A 22172-nucleotide genomic window follows, 5' to 3' on the forward strand; every position below is an offset into this window, starting at 1 on the left:
CGTTTAAATACAAAAAATATTTTTTTAACTTTCCCATTTCCCCACGTGCATGCACATACAACACAAACCCGCGTCTGATGCGCATAAACAAAAATTACGCCACACATGTTATGTATCGGCGCGAGCGTCGGAGTGAGAGCAATAATTCTAGGCCCATCAATCACTGATAGCACTAAACTAATGAGCCGTAAAAGCATTTAAAGCGTTGCTTATGGAAAATTTTGGTTATTGTAGTTTTTGGCGGTTTCATGGATGCTTGACATGCTTAGTATCTATTTGCCCGGCGTGGCCCCGTCTTTTATATTGTACCAAAAAATTAGCCATTATATTCTGATTCTGTGCACTAAATTTCATTTTAGTGTATTTTAGCCTAAAAATATTGGTTTGATAAACATTTGCGCAAATACCGTGCGACATAAAAAATTGCAACTAGTATCTTTTTTATTCTACAGGACCTCGGCTTTCAGAACATATATTGTTTGGGGGTCTGAAGCTGTTTTCTACCCAAATATTCAGATTTTATCATGTGTGTGCAAATGTAAGAAATTGCTCCGGGCAGCAAGTGGTTAATGAGTGTGTGTTATGCGTGTGTTATGAGTGTATAAATATTTGAATGTGTGTGTTTCCTTATTTTGTCTGAGGCGGTGATGATGCTGAACATTTTTTAAACCCGAGCGCCCAAACTGCAACGCAATACTAAAGTTATTTTCAGAGTTGGCACTTTGAGATAAATTGATTTTGCGTTGCAGTTTGGGCACTCGGGTTCAAAAACATTCGGTAGCGGGGGATCACGTCACTTCCAGCCAGTCCAGCGGCAGAGGAGGCCAGGCACTAGCACTAGCAGCAGGAGCAGGTAAGAGGAGCTGGGAGGGAGATGCAGCCCCAACCAGCCCACCTGAGACCCCTGTGGAGCCCACCATAGAGAGTCTCAGATGGGCTGTGCAGCATGTATGGTGTGCTCTGCAGGGTCACTTTCAGGTGGGCTGTGTGGGGTCTCAGGTGGGTCCTGTGTCCGGCGCGCAACTAAGCCCACAGTCCGGCGCGCAACTAAGCCCACAGTCCGGCGCGCAACTAAGCACACAGTCCAATTCATATACTGTTCTGCATTGCTGTATAAATGTATTGCTAGGATTTGTAGTCACCCTACAAGCGGTGCCATTCTGCATTAGAGTGTAAGCTCCTCTGTACAGGGACTGATGTGACTGGCTCAGTGTTCTCTGTACAGGATTGCGGTATATATCATAGCTATATACATGTATAACAGTGTGACTGGCTCAGCGGTGCGGGGGGGTGGGTTTGCGGGGCGACAACTGGGCAGGGAGGGGGGCCTGGGGGGCCCGGCCTAAAGCCATGTAAGGGGCCCCGAAATTTCTGAAGGCTGCCCTGGAAATAGTATAGGGATACATTAGGATGCATTTTGGGTCCAGAAACAATCTGGTCTGCTCATGATCTGGATGTGGTGTGACTGGGCCCTTTAAGCTGTCAAATTGTAAAATGTATTAAAATAAGCTACCATTTGATTACTGTATAAAAAAAAGCTGTTTGGCTGACTGTCATCCAGATTCACTGGCTTCAATACTTTTGAATTGCTGACTTGAAACAAGTAGGCATGGAATCAAGCCAAACCCCCTAATCTGCATACTTGTTCTGAACAAGTGATTTAGGAGAAAGGCACTTTTGTCAGGACAGGTTTTCTTTTGAGATTCTTTGTGAGAATGTCAAATTTAAACCACATGCAAATGCATAAAAGTATTTTAGTTGCTCTTCTGCATTGGAGATTTCCCATCCTTCCTGTCCCTGCAACCAGGACAAGAAATACAGGTAAATCTCCCCTCAGGGGACAGAGATGGCAATAAAACTGCTAAAAATTCTGACTTTTCTCCCAAGCATTAAACAAAACGAAAAGCTGAAGATCGGCTTTAAGCAGTACATCTTGGTCAGTGACCCACAGTAATCTGTGACTGGACAATAAAGTAGCAGTAGGTCACTGATGAGGTCATCCCTGTACTCCTATTTTTATTTGTAAACGAGTCACAAGTGCTAGTTCGAGCCACTGTTCAATGCAAGAGAATCTGGTTGACTTTCATTGCTGTCCCTTGTCAGGGCTCATTCATATCAGCTGCATTGAGCTACATTGATGGAACGCAGGCTCAATGGAAAGAAACATAGAAAACAATTTGGTTTTTTTTTGTATGCCCTGTTAACACCCTATATGTTGGGTACAACATGTGCCCACTGGGGTGAATGGACCCTAAGAGTCCTGTGCACACAGTTGAATTTCAATAGCTACATTTTAAGGGGTTATGGTAGGGCAGGGTTATTTTAGGTCAGGGAATTATTAGGAACATTGGCACACTTTGAATAGCGCTGATACGTTCACTTCTCAGTGGCCAAACTATCAGCAATGGACTCCTGGCAGAAAAATCCAAGGTACCAAAAACATTTTGGGCATTCTGGAGAGCAATTACAGGGTTGTTTTTTTTTCCCAAGAGTACATTTTGAAAGAAGTAACAAAGGATCTGCTTCGCAATGATAGAGAGGAAAAAAAATATGTATATGTTTACACACACAGGCACCAGCAGCAGGAGCAGGTAAGAGGAGCTGGGAGGGAGATGCAGCCCCTAATAGCCCACCTGAGACCCCTGTGGAGCCCACCATAGAGAGTCTCAGATGGGCTGTGCAGCATGTATGGTGTGCTCTGCAGGGTCACTTTCAGGTGGGCTGTGTGGGGTCTCAGGTGGGTCCTGTGTCCGGCGCGCACATCACCAAGAATCCTAGCTCTCTTCTCCGGAGAGTTGAGACCTCTCGCATTCAGCAAAAGGAGCACCAAGTCAGCTGGACACGTCATGGGGGAAAGATAGAGGGGGTCTACCTAGGAGCAGCTGTGCTGGGGGGGTGGGGGGGGGACAGTGTACGGGAACCCCCATGGGAGAAGTAGATCCTAAGGAGAGAGTGTAGAGGCAAAGAAAAGGGAATACAACGAAGATAAGAATGAAGAAGAGAGGGGTCACAAAACAAGACAAACACAGAACAGATCAAAAAAAGAAAAAACAATTCCACTAAACACTATTCACACAACCCCAAAAGCGGGTCGTCTGCCTAACTGTGGGAGACGCACCGCTAACAGCAAGTGTTTTCAAACAGATTGTGTGTATACTGGGGTAACGTAGGAGATGAAACCATTGCCTCAGGTAGAAGGAACCAGAGGCAAGTCGTCACTCCAGGGGGGGTTAGTTGGGGGGAGAGGGAAAGGGAGAGTCTGACTAGGTAAGACAATTTTTGGGTTATGAACAAAAACGTATAGAGATTTCCCCCAACAATTATGGTATGGCCGAGCTTGTACCCGAGACCCATCATAAGAGGCAATGAACGGCAAACATTGAATATTCAAACGGAAACAGAAAAATTTCACCTGCGTAATTGCAAAATCTTTTCAGGAAAGGAGGCATTGGAGGCCGCCGGCGCCAACTTAGCCGGCTACCTACAATGCACCCATATGTATCTATTCTGCTACCATGAGATCTAAACCCATTATACAGAGCACAAGGCAACCAGAAAATAATACTGGTGAGCAAAGACATCAACATCTGGAGTTAATTGAGGTGACATATGGGGATGCAGGAGAGGCTTAAAGGTACATGTCAGTTCAATTTGAAAGGGACCCGCCTCGTGCATGCCAGGTTGATGCAGTCTTCAAAGGCAACTGGGTTTAGGGGGATGAGGGTTGGGTCAGGGCAAAAAAAATTGAGCGTCCGAACGAATACTTCGCTCCGTCCAGTAGAGAAAGAAGTCACTGTGTAAAAGAATCGTTGCTGCAGGAGTCTCCAGTTTGGGGCCTGGAGGAGGAAGCTGCAGGGTGGGATTTCAGTTTCTTCTGTCTATGGGAGCTGGAGGTGCCCGGACGAGGTGAATCCCTGTGGGCCCAATAAGATTCAGGAGCAGGTGACATAAGAGAGGGCCAGGGGTGTGTGGTTGGAAGAGTAGAGGTCCAAATACCAATCAGGGATGGTGACTTCCGGGTGCTCTAATCTAGCATAGAATTCACTGATGTCTTCTGGCAGACGTAAAGTTGCCTTTTCCCTCTGTGGGTAGCCATCAAGCTAAATGGGAATCAGCATCGATAGATGATGCCGCGGTGACGGAGGCAATCAAGCAAGGGGCGAAGCGCCCGGCATTGTTGTAGGGTGATTATAGATAGATCCTGGAACAGTTTTACCTCTCTGCCATCCAAGAACACGGATCCCCGTTGTCTAGCCTTCAGCAGGATTTCCTCCTTCAGCGGAAAGCTCTGTAGGCAGCAGATGATGTCACAAGGTAAGTCGTCTTGTGCTATGCGGGCTCTCAGAGCACTGTGTGCCCTCACCAGCTCAATGGGCGAGTCGGTGGGCCGGTCCAATACATCATTGAAGATGATCATGAGGACGGTGGGGATGTCCTCTGGCATGAAGGTCTCCAGGACTCCGCGGACTCTAATATTGGATCTCCTCCCACGATTATCTACATCTTCCAGGTCTCTCCTCATCTCAATCAAGCAACGGACAGTACAGTTTTGTTGGGAGTGCATGGCTCTGATCTCCTCTACCTGTTTGCGGCCTGACCTTTCCACTTCATGGAAGCGACGGCCCATGTCTTGCAGGTCTTTACGCAGCTCCGAAACAGCTGAACATAGGGCCTCTTTAATGTCGGAGGCCACCGAGTGGAGTTCCAAACGCATTAGGAGATGTTGGAGGTAGGAGGAGAGGTGTGCATCGAGCGGCTCTGAATCATGGCTGGGTGCGATCAGATGGTGAGGCTCAGCGGGGAAGAAGCCGACACCATATTGAGAGGCATCGCTTCGGGAGCGTTGGGCCGTTGTGTGCGGAAGATATCAGGTACCTGCTTGCCCAGCTGTGTGTTAGGAGTAGCTGGCGGCCTAGCTTCCATTTGTTGTTGCCTGGTTTTCCCCATGGTGGCAGCGGGGAGGCGAGTGGAGTGTGTTATGGGTTTCGGGTAGCAGGAGCTCAGTTAGTAAGCGGCCATCAGCCTCACGGTGCAAGCTGCGCCCCCTGGGTAAAGTGTTTCAGTGCATTGTTGGGGGGCATAGGAGAACATAATTGTGACTTTGGAGAGTTAAGTATTATTATTATTATAAAGGAGTTATATTGCGCCAACAGTTTGCACAGCGCTTTACAATATAAGACATTACAATCACAATACAATTCAAGACAAGATGGTAAGGAGGGCCCTGCCCGTGAGGGCTTACAATCTAGAGTGGAAGCTGATTGTGGACAGACGAGCAGATGAAGAAGGGACCTGGTCATGGACTGGAGAGTGAAGGGTAGGGATGAGCTTTGGCTTACACATGAATTTGACCTGAACCCAAATCATATGCATTTAGGGGAAATTGCAAACTAATGCTGCCACTCATTGCTATAGCAACCAATAATGCACTTTCTGGCCTCTGAACTGAGGTCAGGTGGCTTAGAAAGGCAAATAATGGAGGATTTCTTCAGTTCCAGACCTTTCCCATCTCAGGGTTGCTAGCAGGATTTTGTCAGTGTGTGTTGGAGACACCTGGAATAGATAGAGAAGGCTGACTGAGTGATTGCAATGTGAGATAGCTGCTGCTATACTATAAAATCCTGCTGAAAAGTGCTATATACAGTGGTGCTATACAAGGGTAGTGTGTGTTGGAGACTTGGAGTAAACAGGGAGAGCTTATATATTTTTGCAGGGAGAGATAGTCATTTCTATACTATACAGTGCTAAACCCAGTGCTGTATTGCACGGCATTATAGTGAATTGAAGTGCAGTGGGCTACATAGTGAGCACCCCATGTTAACAGAGCACAGACCCAACAGTGCTTTCCAGGACTACTTTTTTAGTGTGATTCCCATTTTCATATGACATGTTTTACTTTCAGTAATGTTATAAAAAGGATTGGGGTTTCTTATTTTGAAATCAGCAGTTTGTTCCTAAAGCTGGCCAAACACGATTCTCATTGCTGCCAAGAACCCTCTTTCGATTCTCGCTCAAATAGCCCATTATTCACAGACCAATGTCACTCCGATAATCGTTTGTTAGCAATACTAATTCACCAAATTTTGTTGATCAAAAGAACGGATTGTTGTTTGCGCATGTGCAGCGTTCATGTCACAATTTTTTTTTCTCCTTTCAAAAATGCCACCAATCCATCGATTTTTGTACGATTCTAAAAAAAAGTTTTACAACCTCACCCTTCAAGAAAATTCAGCCAGGAGTACAGTAAAAAATAAAAAAAATCCTTGGGTTTCCATAAACCAATCAATTATCGTTCGAAAGACCATTTGTGGAAGATTTCCAAACGATAATCGATAGGTGTATAGGCACCTTTACACAGGCAAAGCTGCCCTTTGTTTGCAGCACATCACCGCATACTTGTGCAGAACAGTTTAGTGCAACAAAGCACCACATCCTCAATTCACCCATTGCCATAGTTGCTAGTAAAGTTAGGTAATCAAGTTAGGCAATCTCCTGTATTTGTAATGCCAGGCAGGCCTAAAGGGAGAAGCAGAGGTTCTGCACGTGCAGTTACTAGGGGGTGAACAGGATCTGCAGCTGAAAATAGTATTCACCCCATGGACTATCAAGTGTCAAGGCTGGACTGGACCACTGTCCAGAACCTGCACAGCATGCTTTCATTTTTATTTCACAAATAAAACCTGCCTGGTTCTTTCTCTGATACTGTGGCCTACTTATGCTGCTTACTTAGTGTGCATCAAGTCTGTATAATTTTTCTGGCTTTTCTGTGAAATAATATTCAAATTTTGATTTCTAGATTAAAACGTGTCTGGTCTCTCTCTCTCAAACTGAAACACACTAAAGCCACTTATATAGTGTGCATCCATTCTGTACAATATTTCTGGCTTTTTCATTTTGATCTATTTATTAGAAACCGGACAGGTCTTTTCCTCTTAACTTGCGGCCTACTAAAGTCGCTTGCATAGGGTGCAGCCACACTTTTTCTGTGAAATAATACACTCTAATTTTTATTTATTGATGCAACCTGCCTGGGCTTCCTTCTTAAATTGCCACCCAATAAAGCTGCCTAAATACTGTGCACCTCATCTGTACAATATGTCTGGCTATTTTCTCTGGATACATACTACTTCTTATTTGATGGTTTTAATGACCTTTTCATTGATCTGATTTACAACTGTCAAATGTGTTCTTTCTCTGTCAAGCAGAGAAGAATGTTTAGTGTTTTAGCTCAGGGAAAACCGCATTGTGGGACCGAGAACAATGATTATAAAAAAGAAGGGTGTCTACCAGAATATGGGCAATATTAAATGAAGGATGTGTGTACTGAGGACTAGCGTTAAAAAACTCTAGAAGGTGATTGGATCTCATGTGCTACCAGCTACATTCATTCCTTTTAGCAAAGTCCTCCAGCAATTAAAGTGAAAATGAAAGTTTCTCCTTTATACCACACAGGGGTAAGGATTGTCTCTCATACATGGTATAATCAGCTGGTGAGGGATGAGAATCATTGCATACTGTGAGCAGATGGACAAGACTGAAAATCATCATGTAATGTAAGCACAGTTGCTCCAGGCTGATCACTAAGATTGGGGCTCTTTTTTGTGCATTGAGCAATCACAAAAAACAGTGTCAGAATCCCTAGCAAAAAGGAACCACAGGTAAAAGTGAATGTCCGATTACATTCAAACAGCTGCAGCCACGGTCAACCTCTAATTTGCTTGGCGGCTGAGTGGCAGCAGCTATTCCCACACACCTGTGATTCCAGCCGCAAGAATTCTCGGATTCTTCCCGCTAAAAGTTGCACTGTAGTTCCAATTGCAAGTGTGAATGGAGCTTTCCTTCTGCAGGGAGAGCTTTGGACAATTGTATTTTCCTGACAGGGCCACTTTACACTGAGAGTTTATGACAATTTGTGATTTTTTAGTAAGGATGTCCATCTGTTAAGTTTAAGGAGTATGGTGTACTTGTTTGCCTGAGCATCCTGTTTTGTCTATGGTCAGCTTATGACCTTTAAAAAAAAAAAGAAGATATGCAAATATAGAAACTAGCCTATGTTTAGCTCAGATAATAAAGATCAATCTACACTGTTTTCTTATCCAGGTTATTAGCCTCTTGACCAGAAATGGCGATTATTGGTTGCATATTTGCTTTAAAATGCTCTGCAATGACCTGTATTGTGATTGTTCGCTCGATTAAAACAACACTTAAATGTCAATTCAGAAAGCTATAAAGGAGAACTGTACTGTTGTACAGATGTTCTATAATAAGTTCCCCCCACACCCCTGAGTACCCTAATACCTCCACCCTAAGGAGTCGTTTGGAGTACGGCTTTCCCATTGGAATGAATGGGACCTTTGTGCAGTACAAAGCAAATTTAAGAGAGAGGATCTGCACAGTGAAGGTGGCTCGATTGGGGCTGAAGGTAAGTATTTGAAGGTAAGTACCTTCAAGTATTTGAAGGTACTTCCACCCTAAGCAGTCGTTTGGAGTACGGCATTCCCATTGGAATGAATGGGACCTTTGTGCAGTACAAAGCAATTTTAAGAGAGAGGATCTGCACAGTGAAGATGGCTGGATTGGGGCTGAAGGTAAGTATTTGACACAGTGGGCAGCACTCAGGGGGCCGGGGGAAATTTATTAATGGAAAGCTGTACTTTCCTGTACCTTTGGTACAATTGTCCTTTCATTCCCCAAACCTCCCGAGTACTTCCCACATGGACAAATACCTAACTTCAATCTTCACTGTGTGGCCTTGCCCAGTTCTGCACAGCCTAGTACACATGCGTGCCACATACCTATTCACTCCTATTGGTAGGCAGTTAACCACAGGAATGAATGGGGCTATGGAGTGCATGCACAATGAGACCCAGCCAGGATGCTTTTGCTGGAAAGTCTGTGCAGCGTTGGTCAGGGTGCACTGCAAAGATTGAAGACAAAGGTAATTGTTCAGGTTGGTAGCACTGGGGGGATTGATTATAGGACAATAGTACCACAGGTACGGTCTTTCTAGATTAATACTAGGGGTGTGTGCAAACTTGGTGTGAACTGAGTTTGTGGGAGCTTGTGCAAACCATCCTGGTCCAATCCGCTAAGCAGGGGCATTACCTGTCCATTTGTTCCCTTTAGCTGCAGGGCGGAGAATGCCCTGGCTGCAGCTGATTTTGGTTGGGGGCAATGATGTGTCAGTTTTGCATGGACTTGGGCAAACGTGGTTTGCTGTGTGTCCTATCCAATGCCACACATATGTCACTGACAATTTTGCGCAGGTAATCTTCGTTTGCATCAAACTTGTGTACATGCCTATTTAACATTAGGATAAAGATGTCTAGCCATGTGACTAAAGTTTACATGCGATTACATTCCTGGTGTGTTAGCTGTGTGAACAAGGCCTATAGTGTGAAGGTAAAATGATATTATTGGTTCCAGGAATTACACATGTATTTTACACTCCCATACATGTGAAGATTAACCTTTGCGAAAACAAAGCAAATGCACTGCTTTGTACACTTATTTATGTGAATCAATTTAGATGCGCTATTAACACATTTCAGGATTGTATTTAAAAAAAAAAAAAACCCTGTGCACCCCTAGGATGTTAACTTGGTTTCTTCCTCATCGTTCCCCTTTAGGTGGCGGTCTGTACTAAGTTACGGAGGGAGGTGGCATGAAGGCCCACCCCTCCCCTGCATCTGGCTGTGTAGCTGTACCGTGTGGTGGGACCGTATCGCGGGGTTGGAGTATACATATTCGTGACTCGTGAGAGCAGGCTGTCAGGAACCATGTTGTCCCGACTATTGCGACCTGCCCGTGGCTTTCCGAGAGTTTTGCTCGGTCTGGGCCTGGCAATAGCAGCGGCGAGAGTTTCGGAGAGCCCCGGGGATGAGGACGGGGAGAGGAAAAGGAAAAGCCGTGCGGCCTACAACACGGCTAAAGATAAGAGCCGCGAGTTACTTAGGAGGGTGAAGGTAAATGTGGGAGGCCTGCTACACACACACACACACACACACACACACGTGCGTAGAACTACAACTCCCAGCATGCTTTGCTGTGTGGCTGTGACACCTAAGCGCTGCAGCTGTGGGCAGAGTTATTGAAGCTGGCTTGCTGACACGTTCAGACTTGGCAACAAAATCAGACCTTTTTAATGGTCTGATTGTGATCTGTCTGGGTAGATCATTTCAGTGTTGGAAGATAGAGACATTTATTTATATTGATATTAAGACCCTCTTCGCAAAGGAGAAATGCGCATGTTCCCACAACGCACAAAAACTTGTCTTTTTTTTTTTTTTTTCAGGCGTGCTGCAGCGATATTAATATTTAATGGAACCCAAAGCATGCCTGCCAACACACTTTGGCAGGAATTCCCTACTTGTGGCACAAAAGTAGGGAATTCACTATGACTGGAGGAGCTGTAGATGGCAACCAATCCGCTTCTGTCTTTCATTTTCAAAGCTTAAAAGAGAACTATGGGGTAAGTGTTTTCCCCCATATACTAACCTCCTCCCGTAACCCAAAGCTCAGTATATCGCGGGCATTACTGAGAGCGCCGCAGCAGGGACGCATCCCGGCAATACTGTTGAGATCCACCCAGCTGCGTGAGTGACAGCTGGCTCTGCCTATCTAGAGGCAGATCCAGCTGTACCCACCCCCTCCCATGTCCGTTCCTCCACTCAGTGCTGGAGGAGCTGAGGGGGGAATCCCCGCGGGGAGCCGTGACTGACAGTCACTGCTCTCTCCAGGAAAGTGAGGGATTGGCTGCATGTTTCTGCTCACTTCTTGATCTATAGAGCCGACCTGTGACAGCTTCTGTGTCACAGGTCAGCTCTAACTATGAGTGTAAATCACTCACGTCATAGTTCTCCTTTAACTGGAGAAGCTGATTGGTTACTATGGGCAACTGCTCCAGTTTTAGTAAGATCTCCCCATGTATTTGGTGCAGCTTGATTTTAAAAAAAGGGTGCATGCGCTTGTTCCCATTGAAGTGTATAGGCTGCCCAAATGCACTGCAGCTGAACGCGCTTAAAATGTGCACTGTACATGTGTGTAGACTAGGGCTTATAGCCATACATTGGTACAAGATGCAATGGAGGGAAGGGGGGGGCTTTACTAAAACTAGATTTGGTAGAATCTGGAGCAGTTGACTATTATAACCAATCAGCTTCTGTCTTCAGTTTGTTAGGTTAAGCTTTGAAAAATAAAAGCTAGAAAATGATTGGTCACCATGGACAACTGCTCTGGATTTTGTTTGCTTCAGTCTTAGGCTGGGTTCACACCTAGCCGTATCGAATATGCGCGTTTGTACCGTGATTCGCGGTTAAACAAACGCGTGACAAACGCGCGTTTCCGAGGGCTACCTGACTGTATCCCAATGAATACGCGCGGCAAATACGCCCCAAAGAAGCTCCTGTACTTCTTTGGGCGTAGGGCGTTTTGCAGCGCGTTCCTACGCGTTGTAAAACGCCCAGGTGGGAACAATGCCCATAGGCAATCATTGGTTTTCACATGTTGAGCGTTTTACAGAGCGTAGGAACGCGCTCCAAATGCCCAGGTGTGAACCAGGCCTTAGTAGATTTCCCTCAATAAAACTGGTCATGCACTGTTCTATTTTTTTTTCTTGTTCAACCCTGGAGGTTTCATAAATGAAAAAAAAATATAACAGATTCCTTCATCAACATTTAGGAGCATTGATCGAGGAATCTCTCACTGTCTTCATTGTATTCTGACAGCGTCCGCCGGCTGCTGTCAGAATACCAGAACAGACTCTGCAGTTGATTGGCTGCTGGCTCTGTTCATTCAACGATTTTCGAGGGATATGCAAATGTATGCCAAATTATCAAGAACCAGCCGAAATTCGTACAGTGTATGGCCACATTAAAGTGACACTAAACTCAGGATTTGAATCTTAAAATGTTTTCAAACACCTCCACTATTAACAGAAATGTATCTTCTTTGTGTATCACTCAGATGTAGATCCTCAAATCATCTCTGAATTGGTGCTGACACTGTCCTTCCTTCTGGAGGGGGGCTAATTTGTGTTGTAAAGTAGTCACCAAGCTTGCTCCCATGATGGACTACAATCTCATGTTTAGATTACTAATTTGTATTGAGATTGTAGTCCATCACAGGAGTGAGCTGCGAGCGATGACTACTTTACAACACACACAGGGACCATGGGGAACAAAAGTGCATTAAATGCATTCTTCTCCACAGTATTTACTGGGGAAAGCGACGCGTTTAATGAACACAACAAGAATCTGGGTAGCACTGGGAGGAAAATACCACTGTGGTTGACAAAAGCTAGGGTTTGTTGCGGACTAGAAATACTTAATGTGAATAAATCCCCAGTACCAGATAACTTGCACCCGCGGGTACTTAAAGAGCTAAGTATGATAATAGCGAGGCCATTGTTCCTAATCTTTAAGGAGTCCATACTGACTGGGGGAGATACCAGCTGGCTAGCGTAAAGCAACTGTACTAATATTTAAAAAAGGTTTGAGAAGCGTACCTGGGAATTATAGACCGGTCAGCTCAACATCCATAGTATGCATGTTATTTGAGGTTATGATAAGAGACTGTATTCCTGAATATGCTGATGGGCATGATATTTTAAGTGACAACCAACATGGCTTCAGGAAAGACTGTTCATGTCAAACCAACCATTTAGCTTTCTATGAGGAGGTGAGTGGCAACCTAGACAGAGGAAACTCAGTGGACGCAGTGTACTTTGATTTTGCAAAACCATTTGACACGGTACCTCATTAACGTATAATTGACAAGCTTCAATCTTTGGGCATTGATGAAATGGTGTGCGCTTGGATAGAGATCTTGCTAAGTGAACGTGTCCAGAGAGTATCAATGCATGGCTCATTTTCCAAGTGGTCCTCGGTTGACAGTTGCGTGCCACAAAGTTCTGTCTTGGGGCCATTGCTGTTCAACCTGTTTATTAATGATATTGGGACTGCTCTTAATAGCAATATTACAATTCTTGCTGACGATACCAACATTTCTAGGGTAGTAAAGTCAACAGAAGACATAGAAATATTACAGAAGGACCTGGATAAAATAGGGGGTGGGCATCTACAAGGCAGATGTTTAATATTGAGATGTGTAAGGTTTTGCATTTTGGAGTTAAAAATATGAAAGTGAGCTACTCAATAATGGGCATCCCACCGGGGGAATCAGAGGCGGAAAAAGATTTTGGAGTCCCAGTGGACTGTCGCCTTAGTAACAGCATGCAAAGCCAGGCAACAACCAATAAGGCGAGCAGAGTACTATCATGTATAAAAAAGGGAATGTACTGTAAAGACTAGGAATGCACCGACACTGATTGTTCAGTATGTAGTGCGAATACCGATATTTGTTTTCGTTACCTGCCAATACCGATAACGGAAGTCCCATCAAGGAAGCCGGGGGGCTTGTAATGAGTCACCGCCCAGCTTCCTGATTAGCCAGGCAGCATGTAATGACTCGCGGCCTGGCTTCCAGATTAGCCGGGAAACCGTCTCCATGCTCCCTCGTCAACCGGTGACAAGGAATCATGGGGTCGGCTCTCTGGCCAATTAGGAAGTCGGGTAATGACTCACTGCTCGGCTTCCCCGCTAATCAGGAAGCTCAGCGGCGAGTCATTACAAGCCCCCCGGTTTCCTGATTAGCCAGGAAGCTGTCTTCATGCTCCCTCATCACCAGGTGACGAGGAAGCATGGAGCCAGCTTTCTGGCCAATCAGGGGGGCGGGTAATGACTCGCTGCCCGGCTTCCTGATCGGCCAGCTTCCCGACCAATCAGGAAGCTGGGGGGCAAGTCATTACCCTCCCCGTGGCTTACAATCAGGAAGCCGGGTGGGGTGTAATGGCTCACCCTCTGGCTTCCTGGTACCAGAAGTTCCAGTATCGGGATGAGTATGGGGAGCATTTACTTGCCCAAATTCTCGGTTTCGGTGCATCCCTAGTATAGACAAATCCATCATTCTGCCCGGGTACAAAACACTGGTGTCTTGAGTATGCGTTCTAGTTTTGGTCAGCGATCCAGAGAAAGGATGTCCTTGAGCTGGAGAGAGTCCAGAGAAGGGTGACAAAGCTAATAAAGTGGTCAGAGGACCTAAACTATAAGGAAAGACTTTAAGCGTTAAACTTGATCCCACTTGAAAAGAGGAGACTGAGAGGGGACATGATACAGTAATACCTTGGTTTACGAGCATAATTCGTTCCGGCAGCATGCTTGTAATCCAAAGCGCTTGTATATCAAAGCGAACTTCCCCATAGGAAATAATGGAAATTCAGATGATTCGTTCCACAACCCAAAAATATTCATATAAAAATGATTACAATACTGTACTGTCATATAATACTGTACAAAATATAAAGAAAAATAAACCGATTACCGGTACCTTCGTGGCTGGTGTGAGGGGGACAGGAGAGAGGAGGATTATTGTGTAGGACGACTTTCACTATCACTAACGGAATCACTGCCTTCTCTTGACTCAATGGAATCGTTTTCATTTCATGAAACCTTAACAGGGAATCTATCCAATGTGACATTGCATTGTCGTTAAACAGACTCATCGCTTGCACTGCTACAGCCTTATTCGGTGGTGCTTTTCTACAAAATTTTGCTCTTATTGCAAGACATTGCTTGTATATCAAGGCAAACTTTTTCAGAAATGTTTGCTTGTCTTGCAAAACACTCTCAAACCAAGTTACTTGTAAACCAAGGTATTACTGTATTATTGTACAAAATGTTTAATGGTGATGGGATAGTCAGTAATAAACTGTTTACTGTCCGTTCAGTCCAGAATACACGAGACCGCCACCTGAAACTGGCAGAGAAAAGGTTTCATGTTAAATCCCAAAGGAGATTCTTTACTGTGAGAGCTGCAAAATTGTGGAACTCCCTTCCACAGACAGTGGTATCAGCCTAGAGTATGGAATCATTCCAGAACTATCTAGAAGATAGTTTTCTCAGCGCACAAGATATACAGGTAATCTTAGTAACAAACACACACTGGACCTGTGTCTTTATTCAACCATACCAACTATGAATAAAAGTAGTCACCCTCCAGAATGAAGGACAGTGTCAGCACCAATTCAGAGATGATTTGAGGATCTACAGCCGAGTGATACACAAATAAGATACATTTTTATTAAAGGAGAATTAGAGCTGACGTGTACCACTGCAGCTATCACATGTCGGCTCTATCTATCAAGAACTGAGTGATCACATACCGCTAATTGCTCAGTTCCTGATCTTCATCCCTCCCCTCTCTGTTTCTCCAGCTCTGAGGGGGCGGGCACAGCTAGTTCTGGATCTAGAGAAGCAGTGCGAGCTGTCAATCAGCCAGCGGGGTGGATCCCGACAATATTGTCAGGATCCGTCCTGGCTGCAGTGTGGCTCTGCACTGTCAGCATATAGCAGGCAATAGCCCAATGTATGCTGCGTTTTGGGACACTGGAGGATATAGTATATGTCCTCCTGGGATCCTTAAGAGAACTTTGGCATAAAAAGGTTGGGCCATAGTTCTATTTTAATAGTTCAGGTACTTGAATGCATTTTTATGTTTTTTTAGTGTCACTTTAAGTTTGACAAAATGATACGATCAGTTGCATTAGCAGACCAAGAAAGACCGTCATGTCTAAGGTTGTAGCAAATCAAAATATTTTTATTCTGACATCATATTTATCTGTGCTAGAGATAGATGGAGATTCCCTGGAGCTCTCCATAAAGGTGGCCATACACCTTACAACCATTGTACAACTTTTTATGTCCAGACATCTCACCCTCGATTAATTTTCATTCAACTAGCCCATTATGCGCAGACCAATGTAGTTCACAATTAACGCTTGTCAGCACCACCACCTGCCTGATTTTCTTCGATGGAATGAACAGGTTTTTGTTTGGGCATGTGCAGTTTTCATCTTGAGACTTTTGTTGCACAACAACACCACTAAAGTTGGCCATACACCTTACAATTATCTGCAGATTTTCTGTGGTCAGATGGAAAAGGTGCCACAGATTCCTCTATCTACACTTAACTGTGTGGATGGAGTAATCTCCACCTGGGCCAATCTGTTGCACTTTTTTCCAATTGACCACAGAAAGTCTGCAGATAATTGTAAGGTGTATGGCCAGCTTTACCCATCGATTTTCATCCAATTAGACAAACGTTTTCTAGCCTGATTGAAAGATGAAAATCTGCCACTTGTACAGTATTTGAGGTTGTGCACTCCCCATCAACTGGCAGACAGAAATCTCCAGATAATTGTAAGGTGTATGGGGACCCTTAAGGTGCCCATACACTGCACGATTATCGTACGATAATCGTATGCAATCGGTTTTTCGTACGATAATCGAGCAGTGTGAACGGAGACGTGCGACCGTTTCTACTGTACGGTCGCACGTCTTCTGTCGAACCAGCATGTTCGAAAACCAGCCGGGAATCGTACGATTCTCGGCTGGTTAGAACGGTGCTCGGAAGACAAATGCCGAACGGGCCGGTGTGCGCACGCGCACACTGCCCGTTCAGCATTGCGGTCATCGGAAGCCCGCCCCTCAGGGGGGCGGGCTTGCGATGATCGAGAGTGCGATCTGCCTGTCCAAGATAGGCAGATCGTACGTTTTTTTAAATCCCTGTACAACCATCGCAAGACTAAAGTCTTGCGATGGTTGTAGAGTGTATGGCCACCATTAGACTGATGTCACACAGATATTTGTCCTGCCACAGATGGCGAATGTCAGCAACTAACAGAGCTTTGCAGCTAGAAATGTAATCACTGTAGTCGCGGGCTATATGTTTAAATCAGTGCTACATGAATCCCTTTATAGGTGAATAAAGAGCGATTGTCGCTAGCGATTTTGTCGCTAATGCCAAACACTGCTCAATCTCAAATGCAGAGCCACAAATTGCTGTAAAAATTGAAAAGTTGGCGATACTATAGAAAATCGCGGTGAATTTGTTACTAAGAAATTGCTAAAAGGATTTAAAAATCTGACCGTGCAATATTTGTACAATCCATTTTAGTTTTACTAAAATGATATAATATGAGGACCGAGCGAAATATCCAGTCAATTTGGATCCAATCAGACAGTCCCTGGCACTGCAAACCTGTTGGTAGAGCTATAGCGAATTGTGCAATCAAATTGTAATATGTGTGGTGCCCGGAGGCTTCAGGTGACTCACCCGGGTAAAATGGACTCTGCTTTTTATAACCCCCAATGTGGAGCTCATTAGACTGGAAGATGTTCCTGCAATTAGTGGCTTTGATTTACTTAGGTCCCACAATGACATTTTGATGTTGGGGTATGTTTCTTTAAAGGGTAATTCCACTTTGGGAAAATGGAATTCCCCGCGCTACTTTTACCTGTCAATGAACATTCCTTCCTTTCTGTACACAGCAGCGCAGCCCTGTGGTCGGTATTTTAAATTCCGCTTGCAAATGGTGAGCACTCATTGGTCAGTGCAGTCGCCAGCAACAAGCGTTTTTAACCACACTGACCAATGAGAAGTCAGGTAATCATGCTGACCAATGAGTGTTGGCAAGCTGAATTTAAAATACCGAACAAAAGGGGCTGCGCTGCTGTGTACAGTGTACCGGTCCTACACCGACAGCAATGAAGGGGAAGCAGCGTTTGTTGATAGGTAAGGGCAATGGGGGCGGGTGGGGGGGGGGTAGTTCTATTTTCCCAAATTTACCCTTTGAGGCAGTCCGTTCAATGAATGGGCTGCCAATGCACCTGAACGGACAAAGACAAGGACATGCAGCATTTTTTTCCATTGCAGCCCACCAGAATACGTGATAGTGTCTGACCGTAGATTGTAGTGTGCAGTGTCAGAGGTGCAATGCAAAATGAATGGCACAAAATCACTCAAACGCCTGTAAATGTGCATTGCTAACGCATCGGAATGAAGACGTGTAAATGGGCCCTAAAGCTTATGCATGTAAGATGGAGCATTAGACATCACCGGGCAACCATATCATATTGTCACAGTATTTCCTCTGGCCACAGTGTAGGTTACAGTGTGCAATTTACTAGCATGTGTGGTTTGCTATGGAATGTACGCTCCAGCGTCCGAATATATACCAGCTAAGCAGTGGTGGGCCCGAAATAAAAATGTGATTTTTCTCCAATGTTTTTGGGTCTGTCTAACCACTGTTATCTACTTTACATGTGCACCTCATGTAGAAACATTACTGCTTAAAGTATGTACTGATAGAAACGGTGACAAGAAAATGTAAGCAAGCCATAGCACTCACTGTAGCAAGGGCATATTATGGTGCTGTGGCCATGACACCATTTCTCACGCTGGATCAGTGGTTCATACCTGTACATATGCTGTCCTTGTTTTGCTGTAGCAGTATGGCATTTGTTTTTTACCTGCTGCTTTGCTTGATGCATTTCATTCCTTAGTAAGTAGGCATGTTGCTAGTCAGATGAAAGTTGTTTTTAATTTGCTGCTAAAATGTTGACACGCACATTCCTTAGTGCAGCTTATCAGAACAGAAGGCACAAAAGGAGCATTATTTGTATATTCAGCACATGGCAAACCAAGCCTGTGCTGTGCACATTGAACATCAGTGTATGATTTTCTAGATTCAGGAATCTCATCCACTATATACAGTATGTATCTGTACTGTCACGTGACTCCACAATGCAAGCATACCCTGCCAGTTTATCCCTTGTTCATATCCTTTAGGCTAATTGTGAAATGAATGCTGCATGTGTGACCAACTGTTCTTTATTATTTAGGGTCCTCTTTACTGCCTAATAGACCAAGTGCTGTACGTTCCCTCCCCCCCCCCGCCCGTGATTTAGCAGTTTTACAGATGAGATTTCCTGGGAAGGCACTGGTGATGTAGCCTTCCCAGGATGCATATGTAAGGTCAGGGCTACATCACCAGTGCCTCACTCAACCAGGAAGTGGAAAAAACAGTAATTGTAGGTAAAAGCCCCAAAAAAGTTTGTTCAAAGAAGAACTCCGGGCAAAAGTGTTCTTAACTTCAGGGGTTAACTGCTTGTTTTTGAGTCTGACTAAGTCCTAGGGGGAAAAAAAAGTTATACTCCCCTGAACCATCGAGCTGGCTGCCTTTTTTTCTGGTCCCTGAAGCCTGTCTCCTAATATGCTGCAGCATTGGAATGTTCCTCAGCATCCTTGCGTTTATACACTGTGTATAGAACGTGATGATTTACAGGACCTTAGACCACTGCCGCGGAGGGGGAGAGGTGCTCCAGGTACTGGTCTAAGAGCAATCCAGCTCGGCGGTTTGGGTGAGTATAACATTTTTGTTTTTAGCACTTTTAGCAGAATTCTGCCTTTTGCTAATAAATGTAAGAGGATTTCATACCAGCATGAAGAGCTGCATGCTGAAGTGATTTTTAGTGAAAGAAGGTCCACTTGAAGTATACTCAAGTACAAAGATGCGTTTAAAGAATCGCAATAAACAAGGAGATAACGGCTCCAGTCAATGGGCCATGTTACTGGCTCAAACAGACATTCAAAGTTGGCGAATAATGAGGCCAGGCCAGATGATAAGGTGCCCGTAGACATATGATGATCTCTGCCCAATCAATGTCCAATTGCAGACAGTTTGGGAGATATTTTCTATAGACACATGCGGACTGCCAAATACTTTTTGGGCTGACTCATCTAGTAGCATATAGTAATTGGCTATTATTGGCCAGTTGCTCGTGGTTTCCCTAATATGTGCCACTGCTGGATGAAAGGTACCCATACATGTGAACTGACAATTTCCCATTAGGGTTGTTGTCCACTGGATGGGGCAATGATGCCAAATCTGCAGGAGGTCTCTGACCACCCTAGACACTGTAGGGAGAGCTGTCCATGTGGCAGGTTAGAAAACGTGTCCCGATTGCTAGTTCTAGCGAGTTCAAAGACACTGCAAGTTAGTAGAAGACTATTTATTGATAGGAAACACGCTGCAATTAAGCATTTCAGATACTTGATTTTTCTGTGCCTCTACTTTCTGATGATGACAGGTCTTTGGGAAACCATGCCTGGCTGTAGGTTGGGAAATGAAAGAGAATATCTAAAATAACATTTAAAGTGGCCTTGGGGACAAACAAAAAATAAAGCCGATCTTTACCTGGCAATCAAAAAGTAAAAGTTTGAAAAGACACCAAACTTACCAGCTAATGAAGTCCATCCAAAGTATTCACAATTTGTTTTTTTTTCACACACACCGCCATGATGGATTCTGGGTCCAACTGTCACTGTCTTGAAGCTTCCTGGAATGTGTGACGTGATATTCCAGGAGGCTGCGGACAACAAGGGCTATGTCCTCTTTGCCTAGGCGAGGGAAGCGGGAGTAGCCACCAAAAAAAGATACTTGCTCCCTAAAAAGGACTGCGATGGTGTAACAGGCTAGGGGAGGATGGGAAGAATGGCAAGTTTTATTTTGGGTGAAGGACCACTTTAAGGCAGGCTGTAAAACAAGGTGCCGTATACCTTTCTGGCATGATGAGTATGAGGGTCTTAATATCAAAGTATATCTCCATTTTTAAAAAGAGACCTCTTCTAATATTTCTGACATACAGTATTTAATTAAACTGAAGTGAAGGGTTAAATGCAGTGCCTCGTACTGAAAACAGATAATGAGAAGATGAAAGGGGCAGGATGGCAATTCTAACCACTTTTATTTTTACAGATGACGGCTTTCATTGAGGTACAGACAAAGCTTCTATTATTGCTCTAATATGACAACACACAACGTTACTGTGTACTGGAGTTTTGGGTACCTTCTGAATGTTTAATGAAGGTCACAAATAAGGAATTAAATATGAGAACAATTTCTACCTGCATTTAGAGGAAGCCATGAAATCAGACATTTTATAATGATCTTTTATCTGCTTTTCTTTTGTAGATCTTTTAAAGTTGTCCATATGTGGCTAATTAGGGAGGTTCATTTTCCCCAGTATTGGGAAACTGGTTAGCGTCTTCAGATGCAGCCTGTGACTCCTCTTTAGAGTTGCACATATTTGTCATTTTAAATCATGATTTCATCACTATTATGTATTGATGTACCGTTACTTTATACCTCCCTTCTAACTGACATTTGAAGTCTTCAGTAACACTAGAGATCTGCGGATCCACCAGATATAACCAGCTATGCCAACCATGCCAGCAGTAATATCCCCTAATATATACTATGCTGGACTATTGTAAGTTATGAAATGAATGTTCCATTCTGAGTATGAAGGAGGAGATTAAACACAGACTTTAACAATATTACTTTTATCACAATCATGAAGGGCACCAAGATATCACTGAAGGTGCCTGCCAAGTACAGTGATTCAGACCTAGAGGTTTGATTTGTGAAAACTGGTGGTGAGGAAAATACTGTTGGACAGATGCCAGATAGCAAGCAATTGAGCTGCACGTTTGAAAATGACTTGCTAAACTATTGCTAGACTTGCCAAGCTTCACAATTTTGTTTGAGGGCAGAGGGGCGGCAGCGGTGACCTTGTGGGGAAACTGCGGGCGCCGGTGTAAGGTGTCCCCACGGCGGACCGTAGTGTGCCAATTACGGTGCGGCTGGCCGCAACTCCTCCCCCCAGCTGTCAGATATAGGGCGCGGGGTATGAATTCACAGGCGTCCTGTTAATGTGGATTGACACCGGAGGAAGTAGCTGTCTACCTTGCTATCACAAGCTACAGCTTGCCAGGAATGTGTGCAGCAAGTTCACAAAAATTCCAATTTAACCCTGCCACAAGTTTGTAGCAAGTTATCCTTGCTATCTGGGATGTAAGACTTGGAGAGAAAAGTTTGTGTCCAGGAATATGAGTAAGGTCTGGCTAAGAAAGTTCATCTGAAAGCCAGAAAAAAGAAATAGCAGTGTTATAAGCATTAAATGATAAACGAGACTTATATATTTTAACAGTTGCCTATGTCTAATGCACTCAGGCAAGCCATCTGTAATAAAATGCAGATTTTGGCCAGTGACCAAGAGAAAGCATTCCATGGTCCATAGATATCCATTAGGAGATACAAGAACATCCTGGACTGTTAAAAGGAATGTAATTCAATGCATCATCTTTTCAATATTTTTTAGGTGTACATGTAAAATAGTAATTCTATGAATGCATGTAAATGTTTAAAACTTGTTTTTATGTATATGTGTGTGTGTGTGTGTGTGTGTATATATATATGTATATATATATAT

General features: G+C 44.2%; 1 protein-coding gene across 1 annotated transcript in view; it reads left to right on the forward strand.

Annotated features, from left to right (window-relative positions):
* The first annotated feature begins 9690 nt into the window (after nucleotides 1-9690).
* The window catches only part of LACTB (lactamase beta), a 49671-nt gene continuing 37189 nt past the window's right edge, over nucleotides 9691-22172 (forward strand). The window contains exon 1 of the mRNA XM_018552810.1: nucleotides 9691-9965. Within this exon, the coding sequence (XP_018408312.1) occupies nucleotides 9780-9965 (186 nt within the window). The 5' untranslated portion in view covers nucleotides 9691-9779. The remainder of the gene's footprint in view (nucleotides 9966-22172) is intronic.

This window comes from Nanorana parkeri, unplaced genomic scaffold (assembly GCF_000935625.1).
Source record: "Nanorana parkeri isolate BGI_ZX_2015 unplaced genomic scaffold, ASM93562v1 scaffold97, whole genome shotgun sequence".
In the NCBI taxonomy this organism is placed as follows: domain Eukaryota; kingdom Metazoa; phylum Chordata; class Amphibia; order Anura; family Dicroglossidae; genus Nanorana; species Nanorana parkeri.